At 43.2% G+C, this 17,073-nt stretch overlaps 3 protein-coding genes across 3 annotated transcripts; 1 reads left to right on the top strand and 2 right to left on the bottom strand.

The window, feature by feature from the left end:
- Positions 1-1,124: 1,124 nt before the first annotated feature.
- Positions 1,125-4,422, bottom strand: LOC107390396 (small cell adhesion glycoprotein). The gene is made up of 6 exons (XM_015967071.3): positions 4,197-4,422; positions 3,914-3,941; positions 2,230-2,274; positions 2,091-2,144; positions 1,911-1,958; positions 1,125-1,837 (listed from the first exon to the last, which is right to left on the bottom strand). Exons 2-6 carry the CDS (start codon positions 3,918-3,920, stop codon positions 1,665-1,667), a joined length of 327 nt encoding a protein of 108 aa, XP_015822557.1. The 5' UTR covers positions 3,921-3,941; positions 4,197-4,422; the 3' UTR covers positions 1,125-1,664.
- A 3,650-nt stretch (positions 4,423-8,072) lies between these two features.
- Positions 8,073-14,715, bottom strand: bin2a (bridging integrator 2a). The gene is made up of 13 exons (XM_015967067.3): positions 14,516-14,715; positions 12,711-12,818; positions 12,555-12,635; positions 12,321-12,375; positions 12,147-12,241; positions 11,894-11,989; positions 11,629-11,736; positions 11,456-11,541; positions 11,294-11,369; positions 11,132-11,214; positions 8,833-9,415; positions 8,688-8,742; positions 8,073-8,597 (listed from the first exon to the last, which is right to left on the bottom strand). The coding sequence occupies exons 2-12, from the start codon at positions 12,792-12,794 to the stop codon at positions 8,689-8,691; spliced, it is 1,401 nt and encodes a 466-aa protein (XP_015822553.3). The 5' UTR covers positions 12,795-12,818; positions 14,516-14,715; the 3' UTR covers positions 8,073-8,597; position 8,688.
- On the top strand, positions 13,517-16,994 carry si:ch211-210c8.6 (uncharacterized). Its single transcript, XM_015967070.3, has 5 exons — positions 13,517-13,728; positions 14,727-14,832; positions 14,993-15,099; positions 15,286-15,458; positions 15,552-16,994. The coding sequence occupies exons 1-5, from the start codon at positions 13,623-13,625 to the stop codon at positions 15,828-15,830; spliced, it is 771 nt and encodes a 256-aa protein (XP_015822556.1). The 5' UTR covers positions 13,517-13,622; the 3' UTR covers positions 15,831-16,994.
- Positions 16,995-17,073: the final 79 nt, after the last annotated feature.

Below are 17,073 nucleotides of genomic sequence, written 5' to 3'. Positions count from 1 at the left end.
AAAAATAACCCTAAATCTGTTGGATTAACAGCATCTAACAACCCTGTTGTTGTTGAACCACTCACTGGTTCATTGTGGTCATTGTGAAACGGAGAAGATCGGTTAGACTAATTACAGCACAGCTTACAATCACTTTAACATTTATTTTAGGACACGTCGTGTTTGATGAGCTGGATGGTGACAGACAAGGTTCATGTCCAAATGGAAGTAGAAGATGGGTCCATGTGTTCATAAATGGATGGACATGGACTCGGGTAGGCTGTGGGGTTTAAACCAGCCTTGGGTGACACTACGGGGTCCAGAGTGGGACAAGAACACCTCCCCCTCACCAGCAGCAGCAGGTTGTCTCCACCCCAGACAGCTAGATGAAATGAGCTGCTGCTATGTGATTGGCTGACAATGCAGGTAAATGGTTTTTCTTTTCTATTTGATGAATCATACATCTACTCATCATCTTTCCCAGTAAGGTCACAGGAAGTGTAGTCTCTAACTCCTGTCCTCATCGAGTGAGAGGTAGGAGACAGCCAGGACACGTCTCCAGTCCATTACAGGAGACAACCAGTTACACTCGCTCCTAGGGACAATTTAGTCTCCAGCTTACCGAGCATGCAAGCAGTTGGAGGAAACCCACATATACATGAGAACATGCCAGCCTGACATAGGATGCAGTCCGGATTTGAACCGGCAACCTTCTTGCTGCAAGGCAACAGGGTTATCAATTCAGTCACCGTGCAGCTCTAAATTGTACATGATATAAAACAGTCTGTAGTCATGAGAGCAGCAGCAGCTCAGGAGGTAAAGCGGGTTGTCCAGAAATCAGAGGGCTGCAGGACTGATCCCGGCAGAGAACTCTGCTGTTGTGTCCTTGGGCAAGACACATAACCCACCTTACCTGCTGGTGCTCGGAGGGACTGGTGACGCCGGTACTCGGCAGCCTCGCCTGTCAGGGCAGCTGTGGCTACATCGTAGCTCATCACCGTCAGTGAGTGAATGTGTGTGTGAATGGATGAATGATACACTTGTGGTGTAAAGCGCTTTGGAGTCCGTCCTCAGAAAGCCGCCACACAAATGCGGGTCATTCATCGTGAATACGATTCGAGCAAAAATCAGCAGGGAGACGAACATCCTGATGAAACAACGTCGCACTTTAATGACACGTCCAAAGACAAACTGTCACCTTCCATTAAAACCAAAGCAACCAGTAACCAGAACCTGGAAAAGGAATCCAGCAGTAACAAAAGCAGATAGCACAGAAAAGCCTTTTATAAAAAAATAAAAAGTTCAGTAAGTAACAGCGTGCATGTGGATGATAACGTCAGAGACGAATACGGTAAGACAACCTGAAACGTGGTTTAGTGTCACTAATAAAACAATGCTGCTGCTTCTCTCCTGATCTTGTTGCTGCAGCAGACGCGTTTAAAACTCCACCACCTGTTTCAGGACAGGCTCGGCTATTCTGAAGCACAACAGTTGTTCTCCCGCATGCTTCGCATACACGCCCTGCTCCGGTCTTTGGTTTCACGTGCATTCCTACCATAGTCCTTTAAGATGGGGTTTGTGTAGCAGCCTCCCCTTTAAAACTGGATTCATACAAAAAGTCCCAAATCATCAGATCCTTAGTTTGTCTTTGCTTTTCTCTGATGCCGCCCACTCTTCCTGCAGGTTTATATGAAGTACTCCTTCTTCTCAGTGGCGGTCTGATTGCCGTCGTCCTCATCGCCGTCCTCTCCGGGAGCCAGCTCCCCCGTCGTCCTGTAGTCGCCCTTGTTGTGGCAGAGATACCGGTAGAGCAGGAAGCCCAGGACGGCTACGGTCAGCAGGATGACGACTACAACCACTAACACGATAAAGACAATGCATTTGGGTGTTTAGAACGTTAGGAGGAGAAACTTCTGGGGAGGAGCACATACCTGCAATAACAGCAGAGTCTGGACCAGAGGGGGCTGCTGTGGTCACCGCTGGAGAAGGACAGATTTAAAGGAGATGCATGAAAGGGGAAAGGTCACAAGTTTCTTCTTCTGTGGTATGTGAGAGTGAGTTAGCCGACTACTACACAGGCCCGCACAGAGACGAACGGGAAGAAGCGTTACCCTGAATGATGGTGGTTCCTGCTGGTGTGGCGAACGGTGACGAAGCAGCCGGCTCTGGCGGCAAAACACAAACGCCCGTGTTAATCAGCACAAAGCTGCGTCTAAAGTGAATATCTGCTGTTAAAGCACAGCAACTCACGTGCTGTCACACTGGTGTGTGTTGTCAGGTTCTTCATATCTGTCCCTGGAAGGTTAGAGCAGGATAAAAGTGTCACAGTTCCATCAGCACACGCTCGGCTTACTGGTGGAACAGCATATCCAACCAGTAATCTGATTACTTAGGACAGTACTGAAACAAACACGACCTGTTTATTCCATTTAGACTAAAATGTGGTTTAGATCAAAGATACAAACACAGATTTAAAGGTGACTGACAGAAACATTATCTGCATCATTTTAACAAGCAACACGTTTGATTACAATGTCGCTGAGCTTAAACTAAAAGCACCACAAATAGGAATTAATATCAGGAAGATTAGAGATAATCTTGATCTGAAAATATAATAAAGAACATTTCAATCTGTTTTTTTCCTCCAACTTTCTCTTGCAGCATCAGTCAGCAGCACTGCATGAGCTGAAACACAGATACTTTTATTTGAACTTAGAAGAAGAAAAGATCGTTTCTATAGCACCTCAAGATAAAAATCACGAGGCGCTTCACAAAAACAAAAAAATGTAAAAATATAAAAATTTAGAAAGTGGTTAAAAATGTATTTAAAATTAGCAAAAAATAGACAATTGTGAAATGTTAAGAAAGAGAGAGTGAATAAGAGGGAAATCAGTGGATCCTGAGGAAGGTGGAATAGGTGGGGAGAGCAGAATAAAGAGAGAGAGGTGAAGAAGGTCATACAAAAGCCAGCTTGAACAAGTGAGTCTTCAGCTGCTTTTTAAAGGAGACCACTGAGTCCACTGATCTCAGGCTCAGGGGGAGAGAGGTCCAGAGTCTGGGGGCCACAGCAGCAAATGATCTGTCACCTTTGACCTTTAGCCTGGTGCTGCACAACCATTAAAACAATGATTTTTAAAAACAATACACTCTATAATAAAAGCAACTTAAGATAGATTAGAGCTGTGTGTGTGTGTGTGTGTGTGTGTGTGTGTGTGTGTGTGTGTGTGTGTGTGTGTGTGTGTGTGTGTGTGTATTTAGAGTCCTTTTAAAACCATTTATTTAAGTCTCCTTCACTTCTAAAATTAAATTAATTCATCTTAATATCTGGATAACGGAACAAGTTGGACACTACAGTGTAGAAGTCTGAAAATAGAAACATAATTACAGGATTTGTGGAGAAAACAAGCTCTGAAAATGAAAACCGACTTCATGCTTTCACCACACAACATCCTGGAGTCTTCAACTACATGTGTTCGAGGGCCAGCTGCTCTTTAAAATAAAGCATTATCGTATCTTAATTTATTAATACTGCTTTGATTATAGTTGTAGTTTTGTTTGGAGAATTTAAACAACTATTGATAAGTGGGACATGATTTTTGCTGCTAAACTTCAAAGTACCCCATTTGGGGGACTTAAGGGCCCGAAGGATTAGGGGGTCTGGTGGAAGGGTCTAGTGAGCTGGATGTGGCGGTCCTAGTTTAACTTGATCCACCAAATGGTAGCTTGTTATGACAATATGTCCTTTATTTAGTAACATAAATATTACTGATAAACATTCAGCTCTGATGTGTTATTGTATAAGAACGGTGTTTAAATAGACCTGAGTGGTGTACAGTGTAAAGGTGGTGTAAACTACAGATTAATTAGTAGATCCAAGTCCTAATAAACCAAAAAGAGATGTTAAAACATTTTCCAAGCCCTCATAAGAACTTACTGTTCATTGTTGGCGCTGGCTCTGTTATCTGTAAGAAACACAGATTAAGTATCAAAACAGCTGACTTGAATTTTTGTGTTGAAATCAGTCAACAAACATTTCCTGCTTCCCAGTTAAACCTCTTAGTGGAAAAAAACTGGTTTGAGCCAAACTTTCCCAGCCTGTCTCCATTAGTTTGTGTAAACTGCTGAACAAAAGCCTCTCCGGCTGAAAGCTTTACTGGTTTCCTAAAGCAGAAGCACCAATCAGCCATTGTTCCCAGCAGCTGCTTGGTGGCTCTTACCTGTAGACGCGGATCAGGGCGAGCTCGACCAAAACGACCGCGCTAACTTTAACACTTTAACTCAGTTTTAAACTCTGAGCCCACTCACACTCGGACCCTAACACCCGGACAGGACACCTACACACTCTGGGTGTTGTTTTCTGGCAGCACTCGTGAGTTCAGAGCGGAGGCGACACGCTCTCCATTTCCGCCCCTCCTTTTCCTCTTTAACCGCCTCAGAGATCGTCTCTGAGTAAAGAGGTCTGACTCACCCGGATGTTTAAGGTGCGATTTGATGGAAATATTACTTAAAGAGCAAGTCACCCCGAAATAAACTTTTATTTTTTGCTGCTAAACTAAATAAACGAGTGTCTAATCGTGCTGCAGACACGTGTAGTCAATTTGGCACTTCAGTGCATTTTTGTTAAAATTTTAATATTCTGCCTAAAACTGGCAGTGTTGTGCCATTGTCAGGTAAAAACTCTGCACTGTATTTTAATCTAAATCTGCCACCGCTATTGGCTAAGAGGTATACTATGATTAAACTGGTACATTATGATGTCACAATGCTGTCGTGAGCCTGTGTGTGTGTGTGTGTATTTGTTAGCAGCTCCGCCCTCTCGGTCTGCCTGACAACAGCATTTGTTGCATTTTTCAAACATGAAGTGGGAGTGGAGTTAGACTCTGGTAGGGGTTGACTTGCTCTTTAACAAGTATCTTACCTGTTCTAGATGGCTTTTCATACTACGGTAGCCCAGAAGGTTCAAGAACATACAAACGCTGCAACACACAACAATAAAGGTTACAACACAACAACAAAAGCCATCAATTAATTTCAGGTTTATTTACATAGCGCCAAATAACGACAAGCTTCGTCTCAATGCACTTCACACAGTAAACATTCCAATACAGTTCAGGCCAATCAGCAAAAAGTTTTCCATATTAGGAACCCAGCAGGTTGCATCGAGTCACTGACTAGTGTCAGAGTCTTTACAGCAATCCTCATACTAAGCAAGCATTTAGCGACAGTGGAGAGGAATACTCCCTTTTGACAGGAAGAAACCTCCAGAGGATCCTGGCTCAGTATAAGCAGCCATCCACCTCGACTCACTGAGGATGGAGAACACACACACACACACACACACACACACACACACACACACACACACACACACACACACACACACACACACACACACACACACACACACACACACACCTAAAATACGTGTTTGACCCCCTTTCGCCTTCAGAACTGCCTTAATTCTACGTGGCATTGATGCATCAAGGTGCTGAAAGCATTCTTTAGAAATGTTGGCCCATACTGATAGGGTAGCATCTTGCAGTTGATGGAGATGTGTGGGATGCACATCCAGGGCACGAAGCTCCCGCTCCACTACACCCCAAAGATGCTCTATCGGGTTGAGATCTGGTGACTGTGGGGGCCGTTGTAGTACAGAGAACTCATCGTCATGTTCAAGAAACCAATTTGAGATGATTGGAGCTTTATCACATGGTGCATTATCCTGCTGGAAGTAGCCATCAGAGGATGGGTACATGGTGGTCATGAAGGGATGGACATGGTCAGAAACAATGCTCAGCTTGCCCGTGGCATTTAAACCATGCCCAATTGGCACTAAGGGGCCTAAAGTGTGCCAAGAAAACGTCCCCCACACCATTACACTACCACCACCAGCAGCCTGCACAGTGGTAACTAGGCATGATGGATCCATGTTCTCATTCTGTTTACGCCAAATTCTGACTCTACCATTTGGACGTCTCAACAGAAATCGAGACTCATCAGACCAGGCAACATTTTTCCAGTCTTCAACTGTCCGATGTTGGTGAGCCGGTGCAAATTGTGGCCTCTTTTTGCTATTTGTAGTGGAGATGAGTGGTAGCCGGTGGGGTCTTCTGCTGCTGTAGCCCATCCGCCTCAAGGCTGTGCGTGTTGTGGCTTCACAAATGCTTTGCTGCGTTCCTCGGTTGTAACGAGTGGTTATTCCAGTCAAAGTTGCTCTTCTATCAGCTTGAATCAGTCGGCCCATTCTCCTCTGACCTCTAGCATCAACAAGGCATTTTTGCCCACAGGACTGCTGCATACTGGATGTTTTTCCCTTTTCACACCATTCCTCGTAAACCATAGAAATGGTTGTGGGTGAAAATCCCATAGTAATGGAGCAGAAAGTGAAATACTCAGACAGGCCCGTGTGGTACCAACAACCATGCCACACTCAAAATAGCTTAAATCAACTTTCTTTCCCATTCTGATCTTCAGTTTGGAGTTCAGGAGATTGTCTTGACCAGGACCACACCCCTAAATGCACTGAAGCAACAGCCATGTGATTGGTTGATTAGATAATTGCATTAAGGAGAAGTTGAACAGGTGTTCCTAATAATCCTTTAGGTGAGTTTATATTTCAAATAGTGTTTCTATGGCTACATGGTGATTTCTTAGTAAATATTCTATTTAGTAAGAGATAAAATATTGTATTTATCTCAGTGAATCTATAATTAATTCAACAGGTAAACTAGTAGTAGCACGTGCCATGTCAAAGAGAGCAAAATGTTATCAGGAGAGGGAGAAGCCCAAGTGGCCAGCAGCAGTGCCCAAGCCGATAGCCCCCACCATGAGGCCACCATAACTCAGCAGAACACCGTTGCAACAGCAAAAGTCTCAACACACAACAATAAAAGTCTCAACACACAACAATAAAAGTCTCAACACACAACAAAGGCCACAATACAACAAAAACAACAACAGCAAATGCCACAACACAACAACAAACACTGCAACACTCTATTTCATTGAACCTTCTGGGTCACCATGTAGAACAGCCTTGGTTTGGAGATATAGAGAACAGGGATGAGTTTAACTGAACAGACAAACTAAAAGCTAGTCACAATGGACCATTTATAGTATTTAGAAAAATTTCTAGCATCACAATTTTATGCAAATGATACATTATGACATTTACCTTTGCTTACATTTTACATATCATCTTTATTAGACATTTTATGAAATTCTAGACAGATGTGTTCATTCAGAGTACGCTCTGCAGCTAACGTCAGCTACCAAGTTTTAAAAAATAGCATCTGGATAAATTATTATGCATTCTTTTATTTTCTTTAGATTAGAGTTTAGATTAGAGATTAGAGAAGACGGCTCCCTGGTGAGGTTTTCGTCCAACGTCCAACTGGGAGGAGGCATAGGGAAGAGCCAGGGCAAGCTGGAGGGACCGTTGTCTCTTGGATGGCCAGGGAATGCCTTGGGTTCCACCCGGAGGGGTTGGCCCAAGTAGCTGGGGAGATGGAAGTCTGGGCCTCTCAGTTAATGCTGCTACCCCCGTGACCTGACTCTGGATTAGCGGCTGAAAATGTATGGATGGGTGGATGGATAGATTAGAGATGTAACAGCCCCACTGTGGTTATTTTGTCTGTCCAGTCAGAACATATCTCTGTGTTTCCTCCTCTAGTGGGAGATAGTTGAGAAGAGTTAAGAAGAAAACTCTGCATTTCAGATAAACACCTCACAGTCTGGCATGGTGGAAGCGATGTGATGGTCGGGGGCAGCTCTGCTGCTCCAGAACCTGAACTTGCTGTACCTGAAAGTGGAACAATATATTCTGATCTCTAAATAAGATCTCTAAACAGGTCGTTCATGCAGGAAAACCCTCCCTTGTGGCTGATGTGTTCTGTGAAGAAGAGTAGAAGTGTTCATGAGTGGGTGTCCTGAGGATCAATTTAAAAACTATGGAGTTTTTTGTGTTATTAAATATAAAACAAACATTGTAGATTTATCTGAGTGGGAGTTCCTCTGTCGTGCTGAACTTCAATTTGCAAAGAAGAAAATGCAAATTTCAAATTAACTATATTTATTACTGGTGCACACATGTATTTGCGTCAATATGTTTATTCATCAATTATTAAAATAAACAAACAAGTTCAATTCAAATTAAATGCGTGTGTAATTTAACCAGAAATACTAACAGTGGACATTTAATTAGATTTGTAATGAGTACATATGTCAAACTAAGTCATTTGATTATTGTTATACATTATTCATCTCCAGTTACGTTAAGTGCGTAAATACACCTCCTGTGGCTTTTAGCCGTGAGAATAAAGTATGGCTCATTTAAATCCTGGGCTGTAGCGTGATGTCATCGTAGTCGGTGTGTTTTTAAAAATGTAAACTCATTTAGTACATTCATAAAAGTAATTTTATGCTTATTTTAAATGTTCTTTATAGTTCTGAGGTTCTCCCAGAATGCAGTATAAAGTATATTTTATTAACTGGTTAATGAGAGAGTTATTGGCAGCAGAAGATCCGTCATAAAAGAAGAGTCGGGCTGCTCCTCCCTTTTGTTTTTTTCCTCTTGTCTTCAGTCTTGTTTGTGTGCTTGTGTCCTGGACTCATAAAAACTGCGTTACACACAGAAAAGTGGAGGGCAAAGACAAAATACTGATGAAAAGCAAAATGCAACACAAACCGTGATATAAAAGATTAAAAACCTCAAACTGTTGTGCTTTTTGAGTCCTGGGGCGTCTCTTTTTCTACAGATACATCCTAGAGAGGACATGAGAAATGACCAGTTATAGGAAAGTCATAAAGGGAAGCCCAGCAGCACCGTGTGCTCTCAGTACTGATTAAACCAACCTTATGGGGACCGCTCTGGTCCATGATGTCAGAGTTAAGGCCACTGATGTCACCGTTCTTCAGAGCGTCTGCTTTAGGAGCGTCCAGGGTTTCAGGGCTGTCATCTCCTTCATCGATGTGCAACGGGCCGCTTTGAGCTGCAGACAGCTGCAGATCCAAGCTCTCCGAGTCACACGAGTTGTTCAGTTCACAGCTGCTCTCACTTGGTGGAGCTTTTTTCCCATCTTTCAGATGATCAGACTCTTCCACTCCTTTCCCCTCCTCAACCTGATCACCATCCCCTGCTGGCTTCAGCTCGTCTCCTGACGCCCCCACGACGGGGTCTTCTTGCGCTGCAGGGCTGTGGCTCTCACTGTTGCAAGACGCTGTGTCCAGCTCCCTGGATTCAGACAGGGGGTCCTCCTGGGACGGGGACACTCCCAGGGTGCTGCTCTCTCTGGACAAGGTGCCGTGGCGAGGTTTATCTGGAGACCTGAAACTGTAACGCTGGCTGGCTCTGGGATTGTAACTCCTGTGAAACTCGGAAAAACTGGTTTTCCAGGCTTTAGGGGACATCAGGGTCCGTCTTCGCAGGGAGCCATACCTGAAACAGTTTGCTAGAATGTGAATTATTGATATGGAAACATCCTGGTAACACTGTCTGGAGGAATAGTGCAAATTGAATTCCTAGCACTCCTTATGCACGACCTCTCACTACAGGTTTCACACCGTCTGACATCCTGCATTAAGGTCAACTGGCTGTGGCAGCCATCTTGAATTCGCTTCAGTCCACTTCTTTTTTCGTTCACTAAAAACTTTCTGAAAGATTCATTAAAATCCATCCAAGTATCAAATCAAATCAACTTTATTTATAAAGCGCTTTCACATGCCCAAAGCGGACAAAGCGCTGTACACCAATAAAAACACAGCAATAAAACAAACATATATAGCCATTAAAATACAACAAGAATTCCCAAGTAACAGTTTAGCAATCCAGATCAGTCCTGTTTCCAGAATCAGATCCAGAAACATTCAAAGTGACGCAGCCCACCCAATCCCAACTTCAATGTCCAAACGCCAACGAGAACAGATGGGTTTTTAGTCGGCTTTTAAAGATCTCAAGTGATTGGGCCTGCTTCACATCGGCCGGCAGCTCATTCCAGAGCCTTGGTCCCAACACCGAGAAGGCACGGCTCCCACGAGACTTCAAGCTGTACCTGGGCACAGTTAATAGCCTCTGGTCAGCTGACCTAAGGGAATGCACCGGGACATGCCGGTGGATGATGTCTGACAGGTATTTAGGTGCCCCCAGTTTAACGCCTTCAACACAAACAGGGTTACCTTAATGCAGTGCAGGTCCGGTTCTGGCCTCCCAGCACTGGCTTCCGGTTTGCTATCATTCACACTTCAGACTCCTCGTCTTTGTTTTTAATTTCTTCCAGGGTGGTGCTCCCCCCCTATCTAGCCACGCTCCTGAACAGACATTCCCCACCACGCGCTCCTCTGACCAAGGCCTGCTCGTTGTCCCTCGTTCTAGGTGTCGTACTCGTGGGGACCGGGCTTTCTCAGTCCTAGCACCGTCACTCTGGAACCAGTTGCCACCCTCAGTTAGGCTGTCCCCATCTCTGCCAGTCTTCAAGAGTCGCCTAAAAACCCACCTCCTCCACTTGGCGTTTCCTGAACATGTTTGAATTTGGCCCTCTTTTATGTTGATTTTATCTCACAGTTTTCATTGGTTCACTCAATCCCTTGTTTTACACATTTGTCTTCTACTAGAATGTTTCACCTTTTTTGTAATTTGTATTTTGTAATTTGAATTGCTTTTATTTTCTGATTTATTCACTATATTTAACTTTGTACTGTGCCATGTTCAGCGCCTTGGGCTTCCTGACAGGGTTGCGGAAGGCGCTTTATAAATAAAGCTTTGATTGATTTGATTGATTGATTAAACCTGATGCGATAGGAGACTGGGAGCCAATGCAAGGCATCCAGAACTGGTGTAATATGTTCAGACCTCCTGGTGCCTGTTAACAACCGAGCTGCAGAGTTCTGAACCGCCTGGAGGCGTGCTATTGGAGCTTGCCTAAGCCCCGCATATAGCGAATTTCTATAATCCAGCCTGCAGGTAACAAAGGCATGGATCACAGTAGTGTGTGACATGTGTTTCTAACCAACAAATGGATACAAAGGCAAACCATTATCACTCACCCATTCCTTTGGCACTAGACATAAATAATAGTGACTTATGATCTGTTGTGACCCCTGGGATCAGCTTCTTGTGTTTCTAGCTAAATAACAACATTTAAAGCTAAAAGCGCACCTCTGCAGACCCCTCACTGTGAACACTTTGTCAGGATGCTGCGCCTGGAGCTCCTTTATCACATGCTGCAGGTCAAGATTCAGCTGAAAGAACAACCAAACAGTCCAACCGTAAGTATTGTGTATGAATCTGGATTGTTGACCGAGACGAGGGGACACATACCGTACTCATTTCCTTGTGGAAGGTGTCTCGTAAAGTGGACACAGCTGAGAACACGGCTACGTAGCATCCGATACGGCTAAAGGGACGTATATGTGATTTAAAACAAAATATTATGCAATTTGCTATAAAAAAACAAGAAAATCTACAAAATAAAAGTCTAACCTGTCATGAAGAACAGGCAGCTCTTCTTTTAGCTCGTTGTTGATCCCGTCGTAGACGGTTTTAGCAGCTTCCATCTCTTCCCTTGCCTGCAACAGTAAAGACACTTCATTGCTATTTACTGTAGTTCATGCGTGAATACATGATAAAATGCAGCTTTGTTTTATTCTCCTAACCTTGCTTATTTTTACATCATCTTTTTTCTTTGCTGTCTCCAGAGCCTCCAGGTGGTGGAGGGAAGAGTCGTAGTCGACCAGTTTTCTGCCTCTCTTGGCAATTTTCTCCTGTAGATTTAGAAAGGGTTAGTGAAAATGATCTATGTGCATGTGTGTGTTCCAACAACAAGTGTGTGTATTATCCTGGCTGTGTGTGTTTGCTCTCGGGCTTATTCTTCTTCCTGTGTATTTAATTCTGTTTGCACTTGCTTGCTGGTTGCCTTACCCTCACATCAGGGAATTGGCCCACGTAGGACTCCACGGTGCGCACAGCCTGGTCTATTAGCTTGACCTCAAAGTCATTCCACAACAGGTCCTCCCCCTTGATTAAAAAGCCTCGCATAAACATTGCATAAATTATGTATAACAAGACAGAGAGCCAAAGGTTTAGGTTCCCAGGCGGTGCATTGATTTTGTTGCCTTTGCACTCGGAAGAATTAAATGCGCAGTAGTAGATCCGTTAGTGTTTTATCACTGACCTCAACAATGGCCCCCAAGTCTTCCTCCCCAGCCCAGTCCGTTTCATAAATTTCAAACAGAGACTGAGAGAGGCGTCTTGAAGCTTCACGCATGTCTGCAAAAGCAGAAGGGCCTAAATGAGACCTGCAGAGGGCCTGGATAATCCACAGCTTTGGCACAAGTAAATGCTTCACCTCTGACTGCATTAATGTAGGTTCTCAAGTCCTTGTGTATTCTGTTCCCATCAGTCTGCAAACAGAATATATTTATATGATTTCCAGTCTTTTATGATGTTTGATCCACGCTTAATCAACAAATCTTTCCAGCATGGTAACAAGCTCAGACAGCAACCTGAAGTTGTTCCTCAGACTCTGAGAAATGTATAATCCGACAAATTCAGTCCACACTCTTAGCAGAGTTATAATAACCTGTTGGTCGTTAAACGCTTGGAGACAGCGTTCAAACTGGGCGTCTCTCGTCTCCGACGTCTTTCCAAGCCGTTGCAGAACCTGCAAAAGAGAGGAGATAGCCTACTTCTCAGCTCTCTGTTTTGATCTGGGATTTTAAAAACCTGAGTTTCCTACCTTTTCTTTGCCTCTGCTCAGCTGTCTTTGGACTTTTTTAGCAAAGTCACCAGACTGGCCTTTTGGACTTGAGCTTTCTGCCATGTTTGAACCTGTCTGTGTTTGTTCCTGAGAAGAACCAAAAACAACATCACACGTCATAAACTGGTGACGAACTGAATGTGCCGACCTGCAACATCAGAACAACTTCATCCTTTGGGTTTTAGATTTTATCAGAGTCAAGTTAAGATTATTTCTCTTATCTTCCAAAATAACAACAGTCTCTTTGTAAATTGACCCAATTGTTGGATTTATCTTCATTTTAAAACGAGACACAGTTTGGTCCTGTGTACTTAATAAAATGATCAAAATAGGGTTCTTATTGCTCGTGCACAACATAACTCACATGCTTGTATTATAATTTAGTATTTTATTTAATATTGTGATCATATTAGCTGAAATATCTTAATAAAAATGTATCTGATCAACAAAACCATATCAAAATAATATTTGTCAGACATTTTGTGTACAGCACAGATTTTGAATCAAATATTGAAAATAAAGTAGCTTAAAGCACAAGTATCTGTGAATTCACAATTAGTAAATGGCAAATTAATCCAATTAGGTTTGATTTGTTTGCTAATTTAAGTATTTTTTCTCTGTTTTGTTTTAGATTAAAAAAAAAATAAAGTTAACATTTCTATTTTCTTGCCCTGCGATGGACTAGCTCTCTGTCCAGGGTGTACCCCAGCTCATTGACCGCTGGAGATAGGCACTAGCCCCCCCGCGTTTAAACTACATTACCCAGACTTCCTCGCTGCGACCACCCACTTCCTGTATATCGCTGTAGCGAACTTTAACCAAACATCTCGCTGCTACGAGTGGTTCAGTGCCTGACCGTGGCCGCATGCTGACCGGGCTAAAGGCTTGATCATGGGGGGAACTCTGATCAAATGTGCCGTCACGGACCTGGGGATCCAGTGGGTCGGCTGGGTTCTGGCTGCAACCTTCAGAACCGAGAAGTTCTATGATTTAGCAGGTACTAAGTCAGCTGTTCCTGCAGCGTGTTATTATGGAGAACTCGTTTTGTTTACTGTAGTTTATTTTAGGAACAGTTAGTACGTTAGATTATCAACAAAAAAATTATACAAGCTGCGTTATCTAAAGCCTGATTGTTGTGAAACCAGAGCTCTGCTTTCTGCTGAAGCAGCCTGCTGGTCCAATCAGGGGCGAACAGAACAATCATGGGACCTTGGGGGGGCTTTTCATGGGCCCCCCATCAGTCATGTTTATAAGTAGGAATTACTCTGATAACTTACTGTGGGGCGTTGAAATCAGTCTCACTTCTGCAGCAGCAGAAAGTAGATGACGAATATTATTCAAATCAATGCAATCACTTTATTAAAGACACAAGAAGGTCCAGAGCAGATAATAAAAACATAAATAAGTAGAATGAGTAAGTATTATCATTACTGTTGTCATTGTTATTCATTTTAAAACTGTGTGGGTGTTTAATGTATCTAATCAGGTTCTAAATATCTACAAACTGATATCTGACTTTATATGTCAAACTTGCATTAAATAAATCAGATATTTTCTCTCATGCTGGATTTTGGACTAAACAAACTTCATGGCAAAAAATAACTCATGAAGTGAAATGCTCCCAGTCACTGCTGTTACTGCCTCCATTTGAAAGTTTAGACCAATTTCCTTCCAAGTCCCAAATGGACACTAAGCTCAGCTACTGAGGACAATACAGATATACAAATGAATCCGACCCATCAGGATCAGGATTCATTGTTTGAATGCAGAGCAGACCAGCTTACCTTTTAATTCCAGTGGTTGGTTGGTTGGTTTTAATTATTTCACAAATAAATCACCTTGGAGCTTCTTTACTCGTCGTCTCCTGGATCTCTGCAAACTCCTCCTTTACCCTTGAACTTTGGAACCAATCGTGAATCCTGAGTAAAAGATTTATTGGCCACACCTTCCTCTAGAGCCACCCGCCATACCAGCGTCCTACATCTGTATTTGCAGGCTCTGGCACATTTATACTGCTCGCAAACCTGAGTCGCATCTGGGGAGGAGCCAGTCAGACTCGTCAGAAGGTGCAGACCGGGTTGGTGACGGCGTGGGGACTAAGGTGAGCGAGGCAGCACTAACCTCAGGTATCATAAACCACTCAGTAGCTCCTTGGAGAGGTCAAAGGAAGGAGGAGTGAATGTGAAACTTTAAAGTTTTCAGGAGTTAATAAATAATGACCTGGTTAATGTGAACGGACGTTGACCGTGTCCTCTCTGCAGACTGGGGACATTCCTTTTCATGCGGATCTTGAAGGACGGTCACGATCGCAGGTTCCACAATGTCAGAGACAGCCCTGGGACTTTCTTCATTTACTGGACTGTTCAAGGTACTTGAGAAGATGTTACTGGCTCAGCCACCAAACGTAGTATGTGGAGACTCCTTATAAATCACTGTCTAGTTCCCAGCTCTTTACATGCATTTATTCACCACGGGCGGGTGGTTACAGAGACATGAATGCATTTATTGCAGCAACGCTTTAACAAGTCTGGATGAAACTGATTAATTTCCTCAGCCGTGTGGATATTCCTGACCCTCCTGCCCACCCTCATGCTGAACACTGAGAAGCGTAACGTGCCTCTGGGGATGAGGGACTACATTGGCTGGACTGTTTGGGGTATTGGCTTCGCTACTCAAACTATTGCCGACCAGCAAAAGTGGCTTTTCAAGAGTAATCCAGATAACGCTGTAAGTCAGCAGACCCTTCCTGTTCAGTCGTCCCATGATGCCTCATTCACTTGGTGTAATAACAGGAATGTCCTGTTCACTTTACACCTGCAGGGGAAGTTCATCCAGAGTGGGCTGTGGGCCTACAGCAGACACCCGAACTACTTTGGGGAGATACTGCAGTGGTCAGGTCTCTGGCTCTCAGCCTCATCAGTGATGCACGGGTACCAGTACGTCAGTTTGGGGTCACCGCTGTTCGTCTGGTTCCTGCTACGCTATGTGAGCGGGGTTCCCATTCTGGAGAAGCAGGCTGTGAAGAGATGGGGGTCTGAGCCTGCCTTCCAGGACTACATCCGAAATACTCCTCTTCTCTGGCCATGGCCAAAGATTTGACACGGTTTCTATATGTTTATCATCCCTCAGCTGTGATGCACTTAAAAAGCCTCAACGTTTTGACTTTTCTGCACAATTGTATGCTTCTAGAAAAAATTTAAGTACCAGGGAGTGCCGTTATCTCCCTCTGTTTTAGATTCAGGGTCATTTGACACATCGCAGTTATAAGAAACCAAACAAGATGTTTCTCTCCAGCCAGTGACAGATCTGGGATTTTTTTTATTAAGGGCCCATCAAGAGGTCACATTATTTATAAACGGGCCAAGTATTAGCCTAACATCCCCACACTAGATTCCATTCTGGAAATTCCTATTTTGCTCATTAGTGCCACTAGTGTTTTGACTTGGAATTGCATCCACCATCACACCAAGATGAGTGACAGGACAGGGGCACATAGATTTCTGCAGGCCAGCCCCTAGAATAGCCAATGTCACCAGCTCACTTTCTTTCCCTGATGCATCTTCACAAAGGCTGGAGACAATGAAAAGGTCATGTTCCAGGTTGATAAAGCATCTTTCTATGTAAAAGTTGGGAATTATACTTTATTTTTTTTTACAGCAGGGCAAATAAATCAGTTTTTTCAGCCAACAATCTGGTTCTCACTCTGCTGGAATCCTTTGTGGTTTGAGAAGGTTCAGCAAATGAACATTTGAGTTTTGCGAGATTTCATTTTTTATATAAATTTGAAACATCCAATCAAATATGATCAAATATCTTATTTCCATCATTTGTCTTAGATCATGCGCTTTTATTGTGGACAAGCTTGGAGTTACCACGGTGCTCCAGATACGATCACTAAAACGGTTTTACTCGAATCAACATAGCAGCTAGTTATAGCAGATCTTTGCTCAGAACACAAATTTAACCTTAACGCAGCTTCTCTGACATTTTTAGATATTTGATGCTATTCTAATCAGTTTATAGGATGTAATTAATCCTGGTTCTGATTAGGGATGCACCGATACGATACCAGTATCGGTAAAAGTTAACCGATACCAGGAACCGATGCCAATGCAGTTGCTTGAAAATGGTTTCACTGTAACTTGTCATTCTGTTGATCTAATATTTGAGTTTTATGATGATTTCCATTCATATATTTTACTTTTTATCTCCCTCAGTCTTTTCCAGTTGAAAGCAGAGAAGAAAATAAAATCTGTATTCCAATTCATTCTATTTTTTTTGTGTGGTAGAAGTATAGGTATCGGTAATCGGTAGCAGCGAGTATTCAGATCCAAGTATCGGT

This window comes from Nothobranchius furzeri, chromosome 15, assembly GCF_043380555.1.
Source record: "Nothobranchius furzeri strain GRZ-AD chromosome 15, NfurGRZ-RIMD1, whole genome shotgun sequence".
NCBI classification, from domain to species: domain Eukaryota; kingdom Metazoa; phylum Chordata; class Actinopteri; order Cyprinodontiformes; family Nothobranchiidae; genus Nothobranchius; species Nothobranchius furzeri.
This window is presented reverse-complemented; position numbering and strand designations above follow the sequence as displayed.